The sequence below is a fragment of the Natrix helvetica genome, assembly GCF_964273705.1.
Source record: "Natrix helvetica genome assembly, chromosome: 1".
Taxonomy (NCBI): domain Eukaryota; kingdom Metazoa; phylum Chordata; class Lepidosauria; order Squamata; family Natricidae; genus Natrix; species Natrix helvetica.
The window spans coordinates 12272155-12293673 of NC_138548.1; the positions used below are offsets into that span (position 1 = coordinate 12272155).

Genomic DNA, 21519 nt, shown 5'->3' on the forward strand with positions numbered 1-21519 from the left:
AAATTTGATGAGTTTCCCATTTATTCCCTTATCCAAATCATTGATGAAGATGTTGAAGAGTACTGGGCCCAAAACAGAGCCTTGGGGTACTCCACTGCATACTTCCCTCCATGTAGATGCAGTTCCATTGAGGACTGGAATCACAAGGACTAAAATCTGTCTGATTTTTAAGGAAAGGTTTGTTTCTATGACACACCCAGATGATTAGGCTCAACCCATGTCGTCTCTAGATGAAGCATATGTGTAAGTCCAGATGTTCAGGCGTTGATGGCAAACCTATTTGGAGGGACACAGCCGAGAGAGAGAAAGACACACGGTTTTGGAAACGCTGCTTAAAATAAATTCTTAGCAAGGGAAAATTCTTTTATCAGAATTTCACCTCTCCCGTCTGCCCCCAGAAAGCAACATTTCATGCGACGGCTGGTGGCTCTTGCCAACACTCCGATCCCTTTTTTGTGATCCCGAGAGATCTTCCTCCCTGGGGAGATCTATTTGAGGATGGCAGGCACGATCATCTTGGGGAAGGCGTAGTATCTGCAGTCCGCTGGAGGAACCAGATCCATAACTCTAGTGTGGATGTTCTTGATCTCAAAGCCGGACTCCACCAAAGGAGTAATTTGTGTTTCCTAAGGAAAAGTATCAAAGGGTTCACACAACACGCGAAGCCACAGTTTAAACAAACTCTCACTGGCTGAATCCACATGACCTCTTAAGGCAGGGGTGTCCAAACTTGGGAACTTTAAGACTTGTGGACTTCAACTCCCAGAATTCCCCAGCCAGCATGGCTGGCTGGGGAATTCTGGGAGTTGAAGTCCACAAGTCTTAAAGTTCCCAAGTTTGGACACCCCTGTCTTAAGGCAAGGAGGGCAGGGATGGGCTTCAAAAAATTTAGCAAGGGATTCTCTGCCCGGTTGCTGGGTGAGCTTGGCTATGGTGGGCGCGGCCTAGTCAGCCACCTGCAACATGGCGGGCAAGGGGAGTTGCTGCCCTCCCTGGGTTCCGGAGGCTTCCCTTGAGTTTCCGGGAGGGCGAAAACAGCCTCCCCAGGTGGAAACAGGCCCATTTCTGGCCTTCCTGAACTTCTGATAGGCACATGTTTTGCCCTGAGCCTCCACGAGCGCCCTGCATTTACCTGCATCCAAAAGGGGCCATGTGGGGACTCCTGGGAGGGGACGGGAGGGGTGGGCGGGGCCAGCCAGGAGTGGGATTTGGGGGTTCTCCGAACTGCACAGTTTCTTAGCTAGAGGTTATCCCGAACCCCTGCGAATCCCTAGCAGCCCACCCCTGAGGGAGGGTCTACTTCTTACAATACAATACAATACAATAGCAGAGTTGCGAGGGACCTTGGAGGTCTTCTAGTCCAACCCCCTGCCTAGGCAGGAAACCTTATACCGTTTCAGACAGATGGCTATCCAACATCTTCTTAAATACTTCCAGTGTTGGGGCATTCACAACTTCTGGAGGCAACTTCTGTTCCACTGATTAATTGTTCTCACTGTCAGGAAGTTTCTCCTCAGTTCTAAGTTGCTTCTCTCCTTGATTAGTTTCCACCCATTGCTTCTTGTTCTACCCTCAGGTGCCTTGGAGAATAGCTTGACTCCCTCTTCTTTGTGGCAGCCCCTGAGATATTGGAACAATGCTATCATGTCTCCCCTAGTCCTTCTTTTCATTAAACTAGACATGCCCAGTTCCTGCAACAGTTCCTCATCTGTTTTCGTCTCCAGTCCCCTAATCATCTTTGTTGCTCTTCTCTGCACTCTTTCTAGAGTCTCCACATCTTTTCTACATCTTTTCTTCTTAAGCCAGTAGCATTTTCACAGATGCAATCCAAAAGAGAAGGGATAGGGGCCTGTGGCAACTGTGTCAACCCTGACCTGACTTGAGGCCATTTTGAGGCTTCAGTGTTGCCACATTGGAGCTAAGGGATAGGGAAGGGGGAATAGAGATAGCTGGGGTTTGTAGCCAAAACAAAATACTTTCTCCTGGGAACCAAGGGCCAGGCAATTCGGGGGGACACCTTGATTGGACCATGTGACTATTTGGGGGAGGAGGAAAACTTTTATTTGTAATTAGCTGAAAACTGGGAATATTCAGAGTCGGTTTTCACCAGCCTGATATGTCCAATAAAACTAACCACTGAGCCGAGATGGCACAGTGGTTAGAGTGCAGTACTGCAGGCTACTTCAGCTGACTGCTAGCTGCAGTTCAGCAGTTCGAATCAAGCCAGGCTCAAGGTTGACTCAGCCTTCCATCTTTCCGAGGTGGGTAAAATGAGGAGTCAGATTGTTGGGGGCAAGAGGCTGACTCTGGAAACCGCTTAGAGGAGGCTGTAAAGCACTGTGAAGCGGTATATAAGTCTTAAGTGCTCTTGCTATTCTTTGAGGAATTCACCTGCCTCGGAGTTCTGTTTGCTAAGGGTGTATTACTTGGAACTCTGACAGCTCCTGTCTGGAGAAGGATTTCTGTCAATAGGTAGGAACAGCAAAGAAGCTGCTTAGAAGAACCTCAATCTGTCTTTCTTGGTTTGGGGAAGCTGATCCTGCAGATAGTGGACAGGACTTCTCATGTTTCTCCTTCAAGCAAACCACCGCACATACAGCAGGCTTTCTTGCAAGCCACACAGCAACACAGAGCTAATTGTGAGTTGTGGGGGTGAAGGTGCCGGGCTCGGGATGGAGTTCTCCACCCAGTGACAGCCTCCTGCACTGCAGCTTTTCCCTTTCAGCTCTCACCTGAAACATCCTTTCGAGGTCCGAATACTTGCTCTTCATCAGGTCCCCCCAGGAAGTCAGGTTGCAATAGGTGAAGACCCCGCCTGGCTTTAGGAGGCGATGGGCATGAGCCTATAGGGAGAAAAGGGGGGAGGGGCATTTGGGAGGGGCAACGTTAGGCGCAAAGAATCGGGACCACGCATTAAGCGCCAGTTGTCGTTATGACTCATTCCTATACACAAGAATCGGGCCAACTGACGGTCAACGCTAAATTGGCGCTAGATAAGAATTCAACATAATTCAAGAAGGATTGGATTTAGAGAGTTTGTGGGAATGAATTGACTCCAGGCTGATTCCTTTCTTGACTTCGCCTCCTGCTTGTTGTGATGACTCGGTGCACGGCACAGACATAACACAAGCAGCTGGCTGTTCAAACCGCCCCTATATTGCTCCAAACTTCCCCAAACGCTCCCAAGTTTCTGGCAATTGTTTGTGCGCCAAACTGGCAGTAATGCCGGTAGCAACCCATCCCTGCCTCCCCGGCCCCCGGAGCACTCTGCAGGCCTTCCAAACCCTCTGTACATCCATTTTTATGAAAAACGGGATGTGCAGTGCAGGATTTGGGGAGACCAAAAATGCTATATTCAGTTTATGAAACGCACCCAGATTTTCACCCTCTTTTGGGGGGGGGGGATGCGCCTTATACTCCACAAAATTCGGTATTTGAGTTTCCTCTTCAGGATCTGGCCTTTTAAAGAGCAGTCAGGGTTGATCTCCTCTAGGACTGACCGGCTGGATCGCCTCGCAGTCCAAGGGACTCAGTGCAGGAATCTTTTCCAGCACCAGAGTTCAAAGGCCTCCATTCTTTGGCGCTCAGCCTTCCTTATGGCCCAACTTTCATCACAGTTATGGCCAGCATTTTGGCTCCCGCCATGTGGACTCCCTCGGCCACATCTGGATAACAGTATGAAAGGGAAGTTGGCATATGGGTGCCCCCAGGGGGCAGAAATCAGAGAGTTGATATGGGAGGGAAGTGAACTTCTCTTCGATCAACGGCAAACTGAGTGCTGTGAATGAGGAGGAGACTGAAAAAAGTTGCCATCGTGGCCAGCAGCTTCACCAAGCAGGAGGGGTCTCCTACAGAGCTGATGGACTATGGTGCCCATGAGCCTTTGCCATTAGCCAGGCTAACTGGGATCTGTGGGATGGCAAGGTGCCAAGCATCTTGCCTCTGGATCAGGTGATCCTACCCAGCCTTCCTAAACCTTTTGAAAAAACTAGTGGGAGAACCCTTGAAATACAATACAATACAATACAATACAATACAATAGTAGAGTTGGAAGGGACCTTGGAGGTCTTCTAGTCCAACCCCCTGCCTAGGCAGGAAACCCTATACCGTTTCAGACAAATGGCTATCCAACATCTTCTTAAAGACTTCCAGTGTTGGGGCATTCACAACTTCTGGAGGCAACTTCTGTTCCACTGATTAATTGTTCTAACTAAGGAAATTTCTCCTCAGTTCCAAGTTGCTTCTCTTCTTGATTAATTTCCACCCATTGCTTCTCGTTCTACCCTCAGGTGCCTTGGAGAATAGTTTGACTCCCTCTTCTTTGTGGCAACCCCTGAGATATTGGAACACTGCTATCATGTCTCCCCTAGTCCTTCTTTCTCTTAAGCTAAACATACCCAGTTCCTGCAACCGTTCTTCGTATGTTTTAGTCTCCAGTCCCCTAATCCTCTTTGTTGCTCTTCTCTGCACTCTTTCTAGAGTCTCCACATCTTTTTTACATCGTGGCGACCAGAACTGAATGCAGTATTCCAAGTGTGGCCTCACCAAGGGAATTATAAAGTGGTATTAACACTTCACGTGATCTTGATTGTATTCTATCCCTCTGTTTCTGCAGCCCAGAACTGTGTTGGCTTTTTTGGCTCACTTCTAACTTACACCCATCCATGTTTTACGACCACAACAAAGCTAAGTAAACAGGTCCACTGCTGCCCACAGCTGTGTCACAAACTCCGAAAAACAATTTTATTTTATTTTTTCGGTCACGATCTCTCGCAAACCTGTAGAGAAAGGCTGTTTTGACTCCCCTCTTGGCCCCAAAAGAGACCCACGTATTCCTTGTCTTCCTCAAAGCAGAAGGAGGGACACTCCAGTTAGCCTCTGCAAACAAGAGCCGGAAAGGAGCAGGGACGCCCTCCAGACAGGCTGAGTGATAAGACGTAGCTGACTGAACTCAACTGGTTAGGCGCATCGCATTCCTCCCTGGGACAAAGTACAGGCTACGTCTTCCAGGGGGAAGCAAACAGGTGCTGTGGCCCGCCGGTGGCAGACTCAGACAGTGAGGAGGTTGGGGAGGAACATGGGCCAGTCCTGGAGTCTGGGGAAGGCTCTGAGGAGGGCTCTGTGTCGGAGGCAGAGAGGGGGGCAGAGCAGAGGTGGGTTTCTACCAGTTCACACTGGTTTGGGATAATTTGGCCTAGGTCACAGAACCGGCAGCGACCCAGGCTGGCCATGCCCCCAAACCAGTTCCCTGCCTCCATTGCCGGCATGGTTTTTATTAGTTTTGCATTGTCTTCGTGCATGAGCAGTTTCCAATGAACTGTGCACGCACGCACAGCGAAGCACGCGCAAAGCGAATCAGTACCAACGGCGGTAGAAACCCACCCCTGGGCCAGAGTCATCTGACAGTTATCAGCTGCCTTCGGAGTCAAGATCAGTGGGGCAGAAGAACAGCTGGAGCCTGTCCCCAGTGTGTGCATGCACAGAGCTGCCAGGAGAAGGGAGCAGCTAAGGAGCAAGGGTCGATTTGGGAGTAAAGCCACAGGTGGACAGTGAATGGCCCCTCCCATAAGGAATAATACAATATAATACAATACAATAGTAGAGTTGGAAGGGACCTTAGAGGTCTTCTAGTCCAACCCCCTGCCTAGGCAGGAAACCCTATACCGTTTCAGACAATCAAGGAGAGAAGCAACTTAGAACTGAGGAGAAACTTCCTGACAGTTAGAACAATTAATCAGTGGAACAGCTTGCCTCCAAAAGTTGTGAATGCCCCAACACTGGAAGTCTTTAAGAAGATGTTGGATAGCCATTTGTCTGAAGTGGTGTAGGGTTTCCTGCCTAGGCAGGGGGTTGAACTAGAAGACCTCCAAGGTCCCTTCCAACTCTACTATTGCATTGTAAATAGCTATCCAACATCTTCTTAAAGACTTCCAGTGTTGGGGCATTCACAACTTCTGGAGGCAAGCTGTTCCACTGATTAATTGTTCTAACTGTCAGAAAATTTCTCCTCAGTTCTAAGTTGCTTCTCTCCTTGATTAGTTTCCACCCATTGCTTCTTGTTCTACCCTCAGGTGCCTTGGAGAATAGTTTGACTCCCTCTTCTTTGGGGCAACCCCTGAGATATTGGAACACTGCTATCATGTCTCCCCTAGTCCTTCTTTCTCTTAAGCTAAACATACCCAGTTCCTGCAACCGTTCTTCATATGTTTTAGTCTCCAGTCCCCTAATCGTCTTTGTTGCTCTTCTCTGCACACTTTCTAGAGTCTCCACATCTTTTTTACATTGTGGTGACCAAAGCTGAATGCAGTATTCCAAGTGTGGCCTTACCAAGGCATTATAAAGTGGTATTAACACTTCACGTGATCTTGATTCTATCCTTCTGTTGATGCAGCCTAGAACTGTGTTGGCTTTTTTGGCAGCTGCTGCACACGGCTGGCTCCTATTTAAATGGTTGCCCACTAGGACTCCAAGATCTCTTTCACAGTTACTACTGTTGAGCAAGGTACCACCTATACTGTACCTGTGCATTCTGTTTTTGTTGCCTAAATGTAGAACCTTACTCTTTTCACCATTGAATTTCATGTTATTAATTTTATTAGATAGTGCCCAATGTTTAAGTTTGTCAAGATCCTTCTGTATCTTAAGCCTATTTTCTGGAGTGTTGGCTATAATGAGGAGCGAAAGGGGAGGGGAGTTTGCAGGAGACAATAAGTTCAACTCATTAGGGTGAAGATCTGTTCCTGACTTCTTGCCAAGGAATTGCTGCTACAGCTTGGCGTTTGGAAGATATCGGCCTGGCAGCTCTCCAAGCCTGATCAAGGTCTGTAGTTGTGAAATCTCTTGGAAGACTTTTGGCCGGGACTTTGCGGGAGAGGAATTCCCTTTAACCTAAATAAAAGGGGTTTTATCGGGATGAGGAGTCGGCTTCGTGCTTTTGGGAAGCCTAGGGCAGAACAACAGGTTTGAGCATTTGCTCCTCGGTACACAGCCACTATTGTAAATCTGAAAGGAGCCTGTTGCTATCTCCTTTTCTAGGAAGGGAGGGGGAAACCTCCAAACTGAAAAACAGGTAAAAACTCGTTCAAGGTGAGCTCACCTTTGGGTCTTTGGTGCTCTCTAAGCTTGGCGGTTTCCTTGCAAATGTTTCAGAGTTGGTATTCAGCAGGTTCTGACCAGTTCTGGAGAACCGGTAGTGGAAATTTTGAGTAGTTTAAAGAACCGGTAAATACCGCCTCTGACTGGCCCCGTCCTCATCTATTCTCTGCCTCCCGAGTCCCAGCTGATCGGGAGGAAACGGGGATTTTACAGTATCCTTCCCCTGCCACGCCCACAGAACCGGTAGTAATATTTTTTGAATCCCACCACTGAAATGTTTCCTTACTGAGCTGGGTATCCTGGAAAAATAACACTGCTTAATAGAGCGTGTCCAATCTAGAGGAGCAAATTTTCTAAATTCCTCTTTTTCTACCTTTCGTGGAGCTTTCAACCCTTAAAGTAGCTTTTCCCAGCCAGAGGTCACCCCCAGGTATATTGCAACTACAATCCCCAGAGTTCTCAGCCGGAGGAAGAGGGGTCAACTTTCAATGGTGCCCGTCTCACCTTGATGAAGTCAAACTGATGGGTGTGCCAGGTGTCTTCTGACAAGGGGTATGTGTCGTAGAGTATCCCTGCATGTGAGAAGCAGATTTTTGGGATCTCAAAAAAGAAATGCATTACGGCTATAATAATCATTTTTCGCTGTCCGGGAATGGGTGCTCCTTAAATGAACTTCTGGAGGTTTTCCTTCAACCCACGAGCCCCAATCACAGTGGCCAACAATCAGGACTCTTTCTTGTCTTCAGTCTAATTTGGTTGTCAAATGTGCTCTCATGGATTGATTGATTGATTGATTGATTTACTAGATCATGTGCTCAAAAGCACTTGTAATCCAGGGGTGGGCAGCTATGGCAACTTTATGACCTGTGGACTTCAACTCCCAGAATTCCTCAGCAAGGTTGGCTCGGGAATTCTGAAGTTGAAGTACCACAGGTCATAACATTGCCATAGTCGCTCACCCTGCCATAACCCCAGGGGATTCTGGGAGTTGAAGCAGTGGTGCAATCACTGAGGCCTAGCCGTGCAGCGTTAATAAAGGAACATTTTGAAGCCTTTCCAAATCTGCAAAGATAAGTAGAACAGCAGGGTGGGGGTGGGGGAGGGAAATCCACTGTGCAACTCTATTTAGATTAGCTGGAAAGCAGGAAATCTGCCGGTTCTATCTAATATACATCGTGCATCACAGCTGTTCGTTGCCTAGATGATCGCCGGAATTTTTTACGACCGGTTCAGGCAAACCGGTCCAAACCGATAGCATTTCACCCCTGAGTTGAAGTCCACAGGTTTTAAAGTTGGCATAGTTTCCTCCACTTGCCAAAGCCCCAGGGGATGCTGGGAGTTGAAGTCCACAGGCTGTAAAATTGCCACATTTGCCCACCCCTGCTGTGATCCCAGAGGATGCTGGGAGTTGAAGTCCACAGGTCGTAAAATTGCCACATTTGCCCACCCCTGCTGTAACCCCTGGGAATTCTGGGAGTTGAAGTCCACAGGTCATACAATTGCCACATTTGCCCACCCCTGCTGTGATCCCAGGGGATGCTGGGAGTTGAAGTCCACAGGCTGTAAAATTGCCACATTTGCCCACCCCTGCTGTAACTCCAGGGGATGCTGGGAGTTGAAGTCCACAGGTTGCAAAATTGCTAAAGGTGGGGAAACAATCACCCAGACAAACGGAAGCAACCCTGTTTCTTACCGTTAAAATGTCCATCCGGCAAGGTGGGTGCGACGTCTTCCCACAGCCCTTTCAAGGGGACAACCTGGGGTGGGGGGAGGAGATAGAGTGCAATCAATGAAGAGGTAAGCCGTAATGCCGGAAAAACATGCTCATATTGCAAGACAAAAGTGTCTTCGTAAAAAGGGGAAAAATGTTTGCAATGCAACTAAACGAGGAAAACGAGCCCTTTCAGACCATGGCTCTCAGAAATCAAAGTCTCAGATCTGGGCCCTCCCTGGCAGAAACATAACTCCTTCCAAAGACAGTCAAAATCTGTCTTAAAAGTTGGGGAGGAGATTCCCCTCGTTTGCCCTATTTTGTGGCAGGGCCGGAAGTCTGTTAGCCCTGTGAGGTAGTCCAGAGAAGAAGCACCACCAGGAGTCCTAACTCTATCCTTATCGAAAGGTTGGGTTGAAAGAATTTGGCAAGTCTGAAAGCTTTTATTAGATTTTTATCCTATTACTTTCTAAGCAACTTGAGGCAGTGGAAAACATACTATTTTCCTCACAACAACAACAACCCTGTGAGGTGGTTGAGCTGGGAGAGAGAGAGATTGGTCAGAGGTCACCCAACTGTCTTTCACGCCTAAGGCGGGACTGGAACTCACAGTCTCCTGGTGAGTTCCCAAAGACATCAGAAGGCTTTCACGCCTAAGGCGGGATTAAAACTCACAGTCTCCTGGTGATTGGCCCAAAGACACCAGATGTCTTTCACGCCTAAGGCGGGATTAAAACTCACAGTCTCCTGGTGATTGGCCCAAAGACACCAGATGTCTTTCACGCCTAAGGCGGGATTAAAACTCACAGTCTCCTGGTGATTGGCCCAAAGACACCAGATGTCTTTCACGCCTAAGGCGGGATTAAAACTCACAGTCTCCTGGTGATTGGCCCAGAGACACCAGAAGGCTTTCACGCCTAAGGCGGGATTAAAACTCACAGTCTCCTGGTGATTGGCCCAAAGTCACCAGAAGGCTTTCACGCCTAAGGCGGGACTAAAACTCACAGTCTCCTGGTGATTGGCCCAAAGTCACCAGATGGCTTTCACGCCTAAGGCGGGATTGGAACTCATCATCTCCTGGTTTCTAGGCTGACACCTTAACCAATACACCAAACCAACTCTCCCCTCCTGTTTTTTTACTGTCTGGAAAACTAAGGGGGAATCCCTTCTGAATTGCTTCCCCTGCCCTTCCTAATAGCTGTTTTTTACCTCCTTATCAAGTCTGCTACACTCCCTCCCGTCTCCCACGGACATTCTCACATCCCATTATCCTCTCCCTCTAATCAGAGTTGCCCAGTTTAGAACCACCTTATGGACTCGGTTACCTCACTTCCCTTCCCCATTCAGGGCTCTTGGGCCCCTTCTCCCCTTTCCCATCATGCCTTGTGATGGGACCCTGAAAATGATCTGCATGATATCGTCTCCATGAATTGTATGATGACATCAGGGGTGAAATGCTACCGGTTCTGAACGGTTTGCTAGAACCGGTAGCAAAAAAATGCTAAGGTTTGGCTGAACCAGTAGTAAAAAAAAAAAAAAACTTTAAAAAGTGGGGGGGGGGAATGGTTCCGACGATCTTGCGGATCAGCTGTGAGCCGCGTGATCGTCGGACTCTCTTTATTTCACTTTTTAAAGCATTTTTACTACCTATTCGCTGGAACTGGTAGTAAAGAAAACTTTAAAAATGAAAAAAAAAGATTCCAACCATCGCACGGATCAGCTGTGAGCCGCGCGATCGTCGGACCCTCTTTATTTCACTTTTTAAAGCATTTTTTTTACTACCTATTCGCCTGAACTGGCAGGAAAAAAATGCTTTAAAGAGTGGAAAAAAAGTTGACCCTGCCCACCCGGTCACATGACCCCCCCACCCTCACCAAGCCACACCCACAGAACCAGTGGCAAAAAAAAATAGATTTCACCACTGGATGACATCATATGGAGGCGTGCTGTGTGGTTGCTTCCCGGCCGGGCATTCCTTGTGCCCTCTTTCACCAGGCCCCCTTTGCCCCAACCTTGTGAGGCTGTGTTTTCGCCCACTCCTGCAGCCTCTGGAAGACTCCTTCGTTGCATTCGATGATCCAGTGCTCCTGGATGTCAGACTCTTCGATTTTGCTGGCAGCAATGGCCATGCCAAAGCCAACCTCCAGCACACGGCCTCCTGAAAGGAAGATTTAATACCAGATGTTAATACCACTTTATAATGCCTTGGTAAGATCACACTTGGAATACTGCATTCAGTTCTGGTCACCATGATGTAGAAAAGATGTGGAGACTCTAGAAAGAGTGCAGAGAAGAGCAACAAATATGATTAGGGGACTGGAGACTAAACATATGAAGAACGGTTGCAGAAACTGGGTTTGTCTAGTTTAATAGAAAGAAGGACTAGGGGAGACATGATAGCAGTGTTCCAATATCTCAGGGGTTGCCACAAAGAAGAGGGAGTCAAACTATTCTCCAAGGCACCTGAGGGTAGAACAAGAAGCAATGGATGGAAACTAATCAAGGAGAGAAGCAACTTAGAACTGAGGAGAAATTTCCTGACAGTTAGAACAATTAATCAGTGGAACAGAAGTTGCCTCCAGAAGTTGTGAATGCCCCAACACTGGAAGTCTTTAAGAAGATGTTGGATAGCCATTTGTCTGAAAGGGTATACGGTTTCCTGCCTAGGCAGGGGGTTGGACTAGAAGACCTCCAAGGTCCCTTCCAACTCTACTATTGTATTATTGTATTGTATTTCATTGATCGATTGATTGATTGAATGAATGAATTTATATGCTGCCCTTCTTGCTAGATCTGGTTAGCTAAGTTCCTATGAGACCCGCCAATATGATCTTGGAGAACGCTATGCCTCAGAAGATTACAAAAACACGATTTCTCACATGAAATGAAGAAAAGGTTAGAAAGAAACTCAAGATGGCCCCACCTTGATTCTCTTTGGCACAAAAGGAAGAAAACAGGAAAATTCAGTCCGTTTCAGAATTTGATTACGAGAGGCTCTGTCCATAAAGTAAAATGTTTGTCTTTCTTGAGGAATCTGTTTCTTATCCTTAAAAAAAAGCCTTAAGTATAGCAGATCAAGTTAATTCCTAAAGAAGAAGCAGAGATCTGCATCCTAGACCGGCAGAAGAAGAAGGAAGTGACAAATGATTTATCTCTTATGCCCAGAAAAACATACATTCTTGCTTTCTACAGTATAAGCTCCTATTCTGGGAGAGAGGCTGAACCATTTTCTGCATTACTCCATTACAGGTAGTCCTCAATCTTACGACCACAATTTAGAGCCCAAAAGTTATGTGGCTAAGCGGGACATTTGTGCAGTGAGTTTTGCTCCATTTTACGACCTTTCTTCTCACAGTTGTTAAGTGACTCACAGTGTCACAGGTTTGTTAAGCGAATCTGGTTTCCCCACTGGCTTTGCTTGTCAGAAGGACGCAAAAGGGGGAATAAGTATCAGTATAAGTATAATCTTTATGGTCATTGTACAAAATAAATACAACGAAATTGGTTTTAGCCTCGCTGGTGCAAAATTATAACGGAAACGAAAAAAGAAAGAAAAAGAGGGGAAAAAAACTAACGTGTGCATGGAGTGATTGTGGTTGTATTTAAAAGTCTGACAGCCCCAGGATAGAAACTACCTTTAACCCTGTTTGTTCGGATGGCTATACTTTGATGTCTTCTGCCCGATGGTAGAAGTGCAAAGAGACACTGACCAGGGTGTGAATCCTCTCTGAGTATCTTCCTTACTCTGCTAAAGCAGCGAGATCTGGTGAGGTCATCCAGTAGTGTCAGAGGGCAGCCAATGGTTTCTTGTGCCAAATTGATCACTCTCTATAGTGCCTTCCTCTCCGCACCTCTTAAACCAGCATACCATTCTGTAATACAATATGTGAGGACACTTTCTATGGTGGACCGATAGAAAGAGGACATCAGCCGTTGTTCCACCTGATTTTTTTCGCAGGGCTCTAAGGAAATGAAGTCTCCGTTGGGCCTCGCCAATCACCAGCGATAAGGGATCCCGGGAGACGGCAGCCGTCATAAGTGTGAGTCAGTTCCCAAGCGACTCAACTTGGATCGTGTGACCATGGAGATGGTGCAAGCATCGTAAGTGCGAAGAATGGTCACCGGTCGCTATTTTTTTCAGCGATGTTGCAACTTTGAATAGTCAGTAAATGAACCGTTGCAAGTTGAGGGCTGTCAAACACACACGCACGCACACACACACACACACACACGCACACTTTTCGGGAATTCCTGTGGGACTGTCTCCTCCTCAGGCTTCTTCTGTGCTTGGCCCAAGTCGCTATTTTGCAGACAGCTGTTCTCTTGGAGGTTGGAAGAGACCTTTGCCACTGCTCAAGGGAGCAGCCCTTATCTTGGGCCTCAGCCTGCAGCTGTCAGCAAAGGGCGAGACCCCTGAAACACCCACCCACCCCCCACCCCACCCCCAGCCATTCCAGAGGGACGTTTCGTCCACCACAGAGCTATTCTTATCTTCTTTGCGGTGCAGATAAGAGGAACAAGCAGGAATGCGACTCTGATGGGTGTGAGCATCCATGGGGGGCAGGGGGGGTTCAGTGGGAGGGGGGTTGGTTATGCTGGGGGGCGGGGGGAGAGTGGAGAACATGTTAGACCGACCCTCCAAGAACATATCTATGCTATTCCCTATCAGAGTAAGCAATGTGATGCAAAGGGTAGAGAAGGAGAAGGATGGAAGTCCCTAATCTTTGCAGCTTGGCTGCCTGGCTGGGGGGGGGGGGGGGGGGGAGAGGAACCAGGCTGTGCAAGTGATGGGCCAGTGCGCTCGTGCATGACTGTGTGCATCAGTTCACCCCTCACACGGGATTTCTGACCATTTTTCACAGTTACGACTTTTGTACCATTCCCATGGTCATAGGATCCAAGTTGAGTCGCTTGGGAAATGACTCACATGCATGGTCTTTGTAGTGTCCCGGGGTCATGTGATCACCTTCTGTGACTTCCCGACACCTATTCTCCAAGGCACCTGAGGGCAGGACAAGAAGCAATGGGTGGAAACTAATCAAGGAGAGAAGCAACTTAGAACTGAGGAGAAACTTCCTGACAGTTAGAGCAATTAATCAGTGGAACAGAAGTTGCTCTAGAAGTTGTGAATGCCCCAACACTGGAAGTCTTTAGGAAGATGTTGGATAGCATCTGTCTGAAACGGTATAAGGCTGTGATGGCGAACCTATGGCAAACGTGCCACTGGTGGCACACAGAGGCCTCTCTGCTGGTACATGGCCCCATCCCAGCTCCACAGCGCATGTCTGCATTCCACCTGCCGGCCAGCTGATTATCAGCTCTCTGCCACGCAAGTGGGAGATGCACATGCATGCGCGGGGTTGCACATACATGCACAGGGCATGGGGGGGTGCACGCATGTGCAGGGCATTGTGTGTGCATGTGCAGAGGGGTGGGGGGAGCACACGCCCCATTTTTGGTCCCAGGAGGCTTCAGGGAGGCCTGCTAGGCCCAAAACGTGGCGCGGGGTGGTGGGGTGGTGTCGCATGCACGGGGGAGCACGGGGGAGCACGGGAATCATGCGCACATGTGCAGTAGGGCAGTGCATGCGGGGGTGTTGTGCGCCCATTGCATTGTGGGTGTGGGCCAGTGATGGGTTTTTAAATTTTTTAGAACCTCTTCTGTAGGTGTTGCCTGCTTTGTGGGAGTGGCTTGCTGGCCATGTGACCGGGTAGGAGTGGCTTGCCAGCCATGTTACCGAGTGGGAATGGCTTGGCAGTCTCATGTGACTGGGTGGGCGTGGCCAACTTGTAAAATGTGGTGAAATTCACTTATAACAACTCTCTTGCTTAGCAACCAAAATGTTGGCTCAGAACCTCTGGCATTTGAAGCACGCAAGTCTTAAAGCTGCCAAGTTACAAGACCCTCGCACCCCTAACCCTTTAGAAAAAAAAAAAACCCCAGGGGTGTTCAAACTTGACAGTTTTAAGACTTGTGGACTTCAACTCTCAGAATTCCTCCTCTCGCTCTTCATCTTGAGGATGTGCAGATGGGGAGGGGGGAGGGAGCTGGAACCGGTTCTAAATGGCACTGTAGATTTGTAGAACCTCTTCTATAGAAGAAGTTAGAACTGGCAGGAACCCACCCCTGGTGTGGGCACATGCCCGCCCGCTGTCTCCGCGCACGCACACTTTTGGCACACGAGGACAAAAAGGTTCGCCATCCCTGGTATAAGGTTTCCTGCCTGGGCAGGGGGTTGGACTAGAAGACCTCCAAGGTCCCTCCTAATCAATCTGGGGAAGCCAGATCCAATTAAAAAGTACCCTGCTAATTTCACAACTGCAGCAATTCACTTAACAACCGTGGCGAGAAAGGCCGCCAAACGGGGCAAAACCTCACTTGGCCGAAGTTTCGCTTAGCAACGGAAATTTCGGTCCCGATTCTGGTCGTAAGTCGAGGCCTACCTGCACAGGAGCTGCAGAACTGCCCCGGGGGTTTGATCTTACCGTGTGAAGCAGCCACGGTGGCCAAGGCGTGCATGTAGGGGGTTTCCCAACGCTCCATCACCGGCTTCCCCATGATTTCCAAGTGAGTGTCTGATGGATTGTATCCCGCAGCGGCTTCCTTCCAAGAAGGCTTACAATTTTCCCCTTCCAGGAAGATGGGACAAGCCATGTCGGAAGGTCTAAGGGGCTGACGGAGCTCCAGGAACCTGGAAGGGGAATCTCTGGGCTCCTGCTTAGCTTGAAATAGTCCAGGGGGTGGAGCAAAGGGGGAACGCTGAGTGAGCAAAGCGGAGTTAAGGGAAGGAGGGGGAAGTTTGCAATTCCCAATTGGGAGCAGGGCAGGAGAAGGGGACATCTCCTGGAGAAACTGAACAATTGCAGATAGTCAGGCTTAAATGCCAACAAAAGTGCGTCTAGTCAAGGCTCTGGTTTTCCCAGTTGCAATGGATGGCTGTGAAGGTTGGACCATAAGAAAGGCTGAGTGTCAAAGAATGGAGGCCTTTGAACTCTGGTGCTGGAGAAGAAGACTCCTGCGAGTCCCTTGGACTGCAAGGCCATCCAACCGGTCAGTCCTAGAGGAGATCAACCCTGACTGCTCTTTAGAAGGCCAGATCCTGAAGAGGAAAGTCAAATCCTTTGGCCACCTAATGAGAAGGAAGGACTCCCTGGAGAAGAGCCTCATACTGGGAAAGATGGAGGGCAAAAGAAGAAGTAGGGGACGACGGAGAATGAGGGGGATGGATGAAGTCACTGAAGCAGTCAGCATGAGTTTAAATGGACTCCGGAGGATGGTAGAGGACAGGAAGGCCTGGAGGAACGTTGGGTGTGGCACGCCTGCACACGACCCCCCTGCGCTCCCCCCACTTATGGCACGCGAGCCAAAAAAGGTTCGCCATCGCTGCTATGTAGAAATATAGAGGCATTCAGAGTCTATATGCTATATACCACTTGAGACAAATGAAATTGGCTGCCAAAAAAGCCAATGCAGTCCTAGGCTGCATTAACAAAAGGACAGAATCAAGATCATGTGTTGATACAACCACTTTATAATGCCTTGGTAAGGCCACACTTGGAATACGGCATTCAGTTTTGGTCACCATGATGTAAAAAAGATGTGGAGACTCTAGAAAGAGTGCAGAGAAGAGCAACAAAGATGATTAGGGGACTAGAGACTAAAACATATGAGGAACGGTTGCAGGAACTGGGTATGTCTAGCTTAAGAGAAAGAAGGACTAGAGGAGACATGATAGCAGTCTTCCAATATCTCAGGGGTTGCCACAAAGAAGAGGGAGTCAAACTATTCTCCAAGGCACCTGAGGGTAGAACAAGAAGCAATGGGTGGAAACTAATCAAGGAGAGAAGCAACTTAGAACTGAGGAGAAATTTCCTGACAGAACAATTAATCAGTGGAACAGAAGTTGTGAATTCTCCAACACTGGACGTTTTTAAGAACAGGTTGGGCAACCATTTGTCTGAAGTGATGTAGGGTTTCCTGCCTGAGCAGGGGGTTGAACTAGAGAACTCCAAGGTCTCTTCCAACTCTGTTATTCTGTGTGGGGGTTTTTTAAGCCTCCAGTGATGGAGCACCCACAATCTCTGAAGGCAAGCTGTTCCACTGATTAATTGTTCTAACTGTCAGGAAATTTCTCCTTAGTTCTAAGTTGCTTCTCTCCAGTGGTGAAATTCATTTTTTTTACTACCGGTTCTGTGGATGTGGCATGTTAGGGATGTAACCCTAGGCTTGGCTTGGCAATGTATATAAGCTATGATTACTTTACTGTTACTTTAAATGCTTAAGAGATGTAATTGGTTTGTTACCTCAAGCAGCCATAAGAGGGAGCCAGAATGGCTGTTAGCTCTCTGTTTTGTTAGATGCTGATCGGTGTATTGTGAGGTACTGTGGTTTGCTACTGTTAGCTATATTTTGTGTGTTAGAATGACTATTTTGATAACTGAATTACTGAACTGTGTATGACTTGGACTGCTAACCAGACTCTGAATACCTCTATATTTCTACATAGTAAACTACTATATTTTATACTATTCAGTGTCTCTGTATGCTGGTTTGTGCGTGTTCTACCATATCACTCTCATTACGCTTCTCTGCATACTCGCTCTTCTAACGGGGGGCTTAATTACTTAACAGTGGGCGTGATAGGGGAAGGATACTGCAAAATCCCTATTCCCACCCCACTCTGGGGCCAGCCAGAGGTGGTATTTGCCGGTTCTCCGAACTACTCAAAATTTCCGCTACCGGTTCTCCAGAACCTGTCAGAACCTGCTGAATTTCACCCCTGCTTCTCTCTTTGCTTAATTTCCATCCATTGCTTCTTGTCCAGAACATTTGGGAAAAAGCAGAAGCCACTAAGGTTGGACTTTTTTTTTAATAATGGGGATTTTAAAATGGGGATGGAGAACAGAGGAAAGTAATCTAATCCTTTGTGCTGCTAATAACTTTTTAAAGTTTTAACTTTTCAAGTTTAACCAAACCAGTTGGATGAATTTGAGCCAGTCACTCTCTCTCTCAGCCAGGGCTGGGATTTGCAGGTTCGCTGAACTGGACAGATCCTTAGCTAGAGGATCGCCCGAACCCATGCAAATCCACAGCAGCTACCACCACCACTGAACTGCAGTGATTTGCTTAATGACAGTGGCAAGAAAGGTCGTAATAGGGGGCAAAACTCACTTAGCAACTGTCTTGCTTAACAACAGAGATTTTGGGGCTCAGTTATGGTAATAAGTTAAGGACCATCTGTAGGAGGAGGGAAGAGGTATGTTCACCACTCTAAGTTACTTATACAGTCATGTTGTTAAAGGCACCAGGTTAGAAACTGGGAGACCATGAATTCTAGTTCGGTCTTAAGCAGGAAAACAGCTGGGGCTTTGGGTGGCCAGTTCCTTTCGCTCAGCTGTGGGAAGAAGGAGGCAAGGGCAAACCATTTCCGGGAAAAAAACGTTGGCAAGAAAATTGCAGGGATTTGTCCAAGCAGTTGCCAGGTGTAAAGATAGACTTGAAAGCAGGTAGACACAAGCCATACAAAACAACTCAGCATGGTGGTTAAGGTTCCAGATTAGACACAGGGAAACTCCTTGTCCTGCCTTAGGCATGAAAGCCGGCTGGGTGACTTTGAGCCATTCCCTTTCTCTCAGCCCCAGAAAGAAGATGATGACAAGGAAAAACCACTTTTGGAAATCCTAACCAAGATTTTACCGGAAACCTATAGTAAAGAAAATGTATATTTGATTATTCATGTAATAATAGAAGCCGGGATTGTCTTTGCATAACACTGGGAAAGTGAAGAAATTCCTACGGAGGAGAATGTGAGCAGGAAAATATTAGAATGTGCAGAAATGAATAGGTTAACACTTGCAATTAAAGAGAAGGAGCAAACTGAATATTATAGTATAGGGCAGGGATGACTAACCTTTGTGTCCTCGTGTGCTGAAAGTTCGTGTATGCGCGAGACGGTGTGTGTGCGTGTGTCCACACCCATAATGCCATGCGTGCATGATACCCCCGCATGCACTGCCCTCCTACACATGCACGCATGCCCCCCCACGCTCCCCCCACGCATGCGCATTTTGGGCCTAGCAGTCCTCCCTGAAGCCTCTTGGGACCAAAAATGGGGCGCATGCTCCCCCCTGCGCATGCACACACGATGCCTCGCACATGCGTGCACAACCCCCACCCTCCCCGTGCATGCATGTGTGACACCTCCCGTGCAAGAGGGCCGATAATCAGCTGGCCGACGGGAGGCAACCACGCATGCACAGGGGAGCTGGGCTGGGGCGAAGGCTTGCATGCGGGCAGAGAGGCCTCAGTGTGCCACCTGTGCCATAGGTTCACCATCACGGGTATATGGGAACTGTTCTACCGATGGTTAGAGAACAAATATGAAAGTTAGAAGTGAAAAGAGATTAGTGAAATATAGAAAATGTATTAATACCAAGCGAAGATGAAATAATAAAAAGGTGCCGAAATGGACAATTAACAAAAGAAATCCAGGGAAAAGAAGAAACAAAATATTACCAAATATGGGATAAATGGTATAGGTGGATGGAGGTATTGGAAGAAATGTCCTTCTGGGTTCGGCTCCAAGGGGGGAAAAGACACTGGAGACATGGAGGCTGCTTGGAAAGATGGTTTTAATGGTGGACAGGATCACGTGGCTTGAGTCCTGAACAGAAAAGGTGATCACATGCTTCAATGTTGTTGGAGAGGAAGAGAATGGAAGAGAAGAGAGTGAAGAAGGGCTTGCTAGGCTTTTTATAACCTGTTCAGTCCCACCTCTCTGTTTCCTGTTCCTGTGTAAGAAATGTATTCTGTTTGGTTGCCAGACTCCCATGGGCCCGTGCAAGGGCAACCCACTAGGCTGAGTTTTGAATCCAGGTTTGGTTGAGTTCTCAGATGCCATGTGGTCAGTTGAGTAAAAGGCAATATTATCCTGCCTTCATTCCCATCCCCCTGGAGCTGAAGGGGAGAACTCTTTATTATGTAAAGTGGACTAGCTTGGCCTTCTTAATGGCCCATTGACAAAGTGGGGATGGGCCGGAAGCTGCAGGAATTTACTTTGTGTTTAAAATGTGTTTCTCCCTTTTTCACATCTAGGAAAATATAATATTCTGCCTTTTCAATATTTCCTAGGATATTTCACCTTTCTGGGAGAGGGCTGGGTGATACTTCCAACAGAGGAAAGAAACAAGGATCAATGAAAGAAGTCAATGAAACCCAAAGATAGTGGTTAAGGAGAATTAACAAACACACACACACACACACACACACACACACACACACACACACACACACATATCTCTGTGTGTGTGTTACAACCCCTGGTATGCCCAAATATGGGAGGGAACTCACTACTCCCCCTTTCTGTCTATCGGCTCACTGCAGGAGACCAGTAAGGTTATGGCTAGCTGATGAGAGCTAAATAGCTTGAAATAGATCTATACTAGTCTCCCTTTATTTATCAGCACAAATACAAAACACACACACACACACACACACACACACACACACACACATGCACTCAGGAGAGTTTAAATGTACTAGGGGTAATCACCCAATATAGCAGATAGATGAGTAAAATAAGAGGGTTAAAAATGGTGAAATGCAAATGAAATATACTAGAAGGGGAAATAACATAAGAATTGTATCGATTAGTAATTGCTATTAGAAAGAACAGGAAGTTCCTGTTCGTACTGTATTATGTAAATGTAGTGTACGTCTGTGTTTTGTGTGTGTGTATTTTGTATGTTTGTAAACAAATAAAAATATAGATTAAAAAAAAGAAAATGTATTAATAGAATTCAATAATTTAAGAAGAGGGTTGCTATAGTGTCAGATATGTTGTGTACATCAGCATTAAGTCATGAGCAGACGAATAATGAGGATGGTTGTAAATTTTAATTGTTATTGCACAAGGTATTTGTACCCAGCCGACACACTGTTTAATGGAAGATGGATTGTTTGTATTAAAAATTTTTTTAAAAAAGGGAAATCCTGCCAAGAAACCTGCAAGCACTCAAGCAGGTGCTTTAGGAGCCAATAGTGATTTAAAAGGACTAAAAAATAAAAATAAAAAATAAAAGCAACAGCAGCAGAAGGTCTCTGGCGGTGAGGATGCTCCTTTGGTGGAGATATTTAAAGTAGAGCTGGATATCCAGCAATTGGGGAGATTACAGAAGTGGATTTCCTGCAGTGGCAAGTTGGAAGGTGGACTAGATTAATGTCTATGGAGATTCTCAGTCATCCATGGTGGTCGCAAAGGTGCTTTTTCAAGAGCCAACTGGACTTTCTTTGTTTTCCCTTGAAGACGTTTCGCTTCTCATCCAAGACGCTTCTTCAGTTCTGGCTGGATGGTGGGGAATGAAAGGATTTATGCTCCTTGCAGACAGCAAGAGAAAGAGCCATCTATGTCACAATTGAACAGAGGGGGAGGGATAAGACATCATCTATCTCCAGTATACAACAGAGTCCTTTCAACAGTTCCACGAAGGCTCCGTACCCATTTGCACTACTCAGTTGACCCAGAGGATGCAACAAAACCTCCAAGTGGCCTCAAACGACTCTCTAAAAGGATGCAAACGACCAGCTGTCTGCAAGGAGTATACATCCTTCCATTCCCCACTATCCAGTCAGAGCTGAAGAAGCTTCTTGGATGAGAAGCGAAACGTCTTCGAAGAAAAAACAACAACAGAAAGTTCATTTGCCTTGCAAAGAAG

The 21519-nt window shown here is 47.2% G+C and overlaps 1 protein-coding gene across 1 annotated transcript; it reads right to left on the minus strand.

Annotated features, from left to right (window-relative positions):
- Positions 1-161: 161 nt before the first annotated feature.
- GAMT (guanidinoacetate N-methyltransferase) lies at positions 162-15537 on the minus strand. Its single transcript, XM_081960297.1, has 6 exons — positions 15292-15537; positions 10819-10964; positions 8789-8852; positions 7600-7667; positions 2733-2843; positions 162-626 (listed from the first exon to the last, which is right to left on the minus strand). Exons 1-6 carry the CDS (start codon positions 15458-15460, stop codon positions 489-491), a joined length of 696 nt encoding a protein of 231 aa, XP_081816423.1. The 5' UTR covers positions 15461-15537; the 3' UTR covers positions 162-488.
- Positions 15538-21519: the final 5982 nt, after the last annotated feature.

Bases quoted from the DNA above. Each gene is read 5' to 3' on its own strand.
- GAMT (XM_081960297.1), bottom strand. From the start codon at position 15,460: ATGGCTTGTCCCATCTTCCTGGAAGGGGAAAATTGTAAGCCTTCTTGG. The intron at 8,853-10,818 runs GTTGGGGCAAAG...CCCCCACCCCAG, and splicing joins CGAAAACACAGCCTCACAAG to GTTGTCCCCTTGAAAGGGCT. The intron at 627-2,732 runs GTGAGAGCTGAA...ACTTTTCCTTAG, and splicing joins ACCTCGAAAGGATGTTTCAG to GAAACACAAATTACTCCTTT.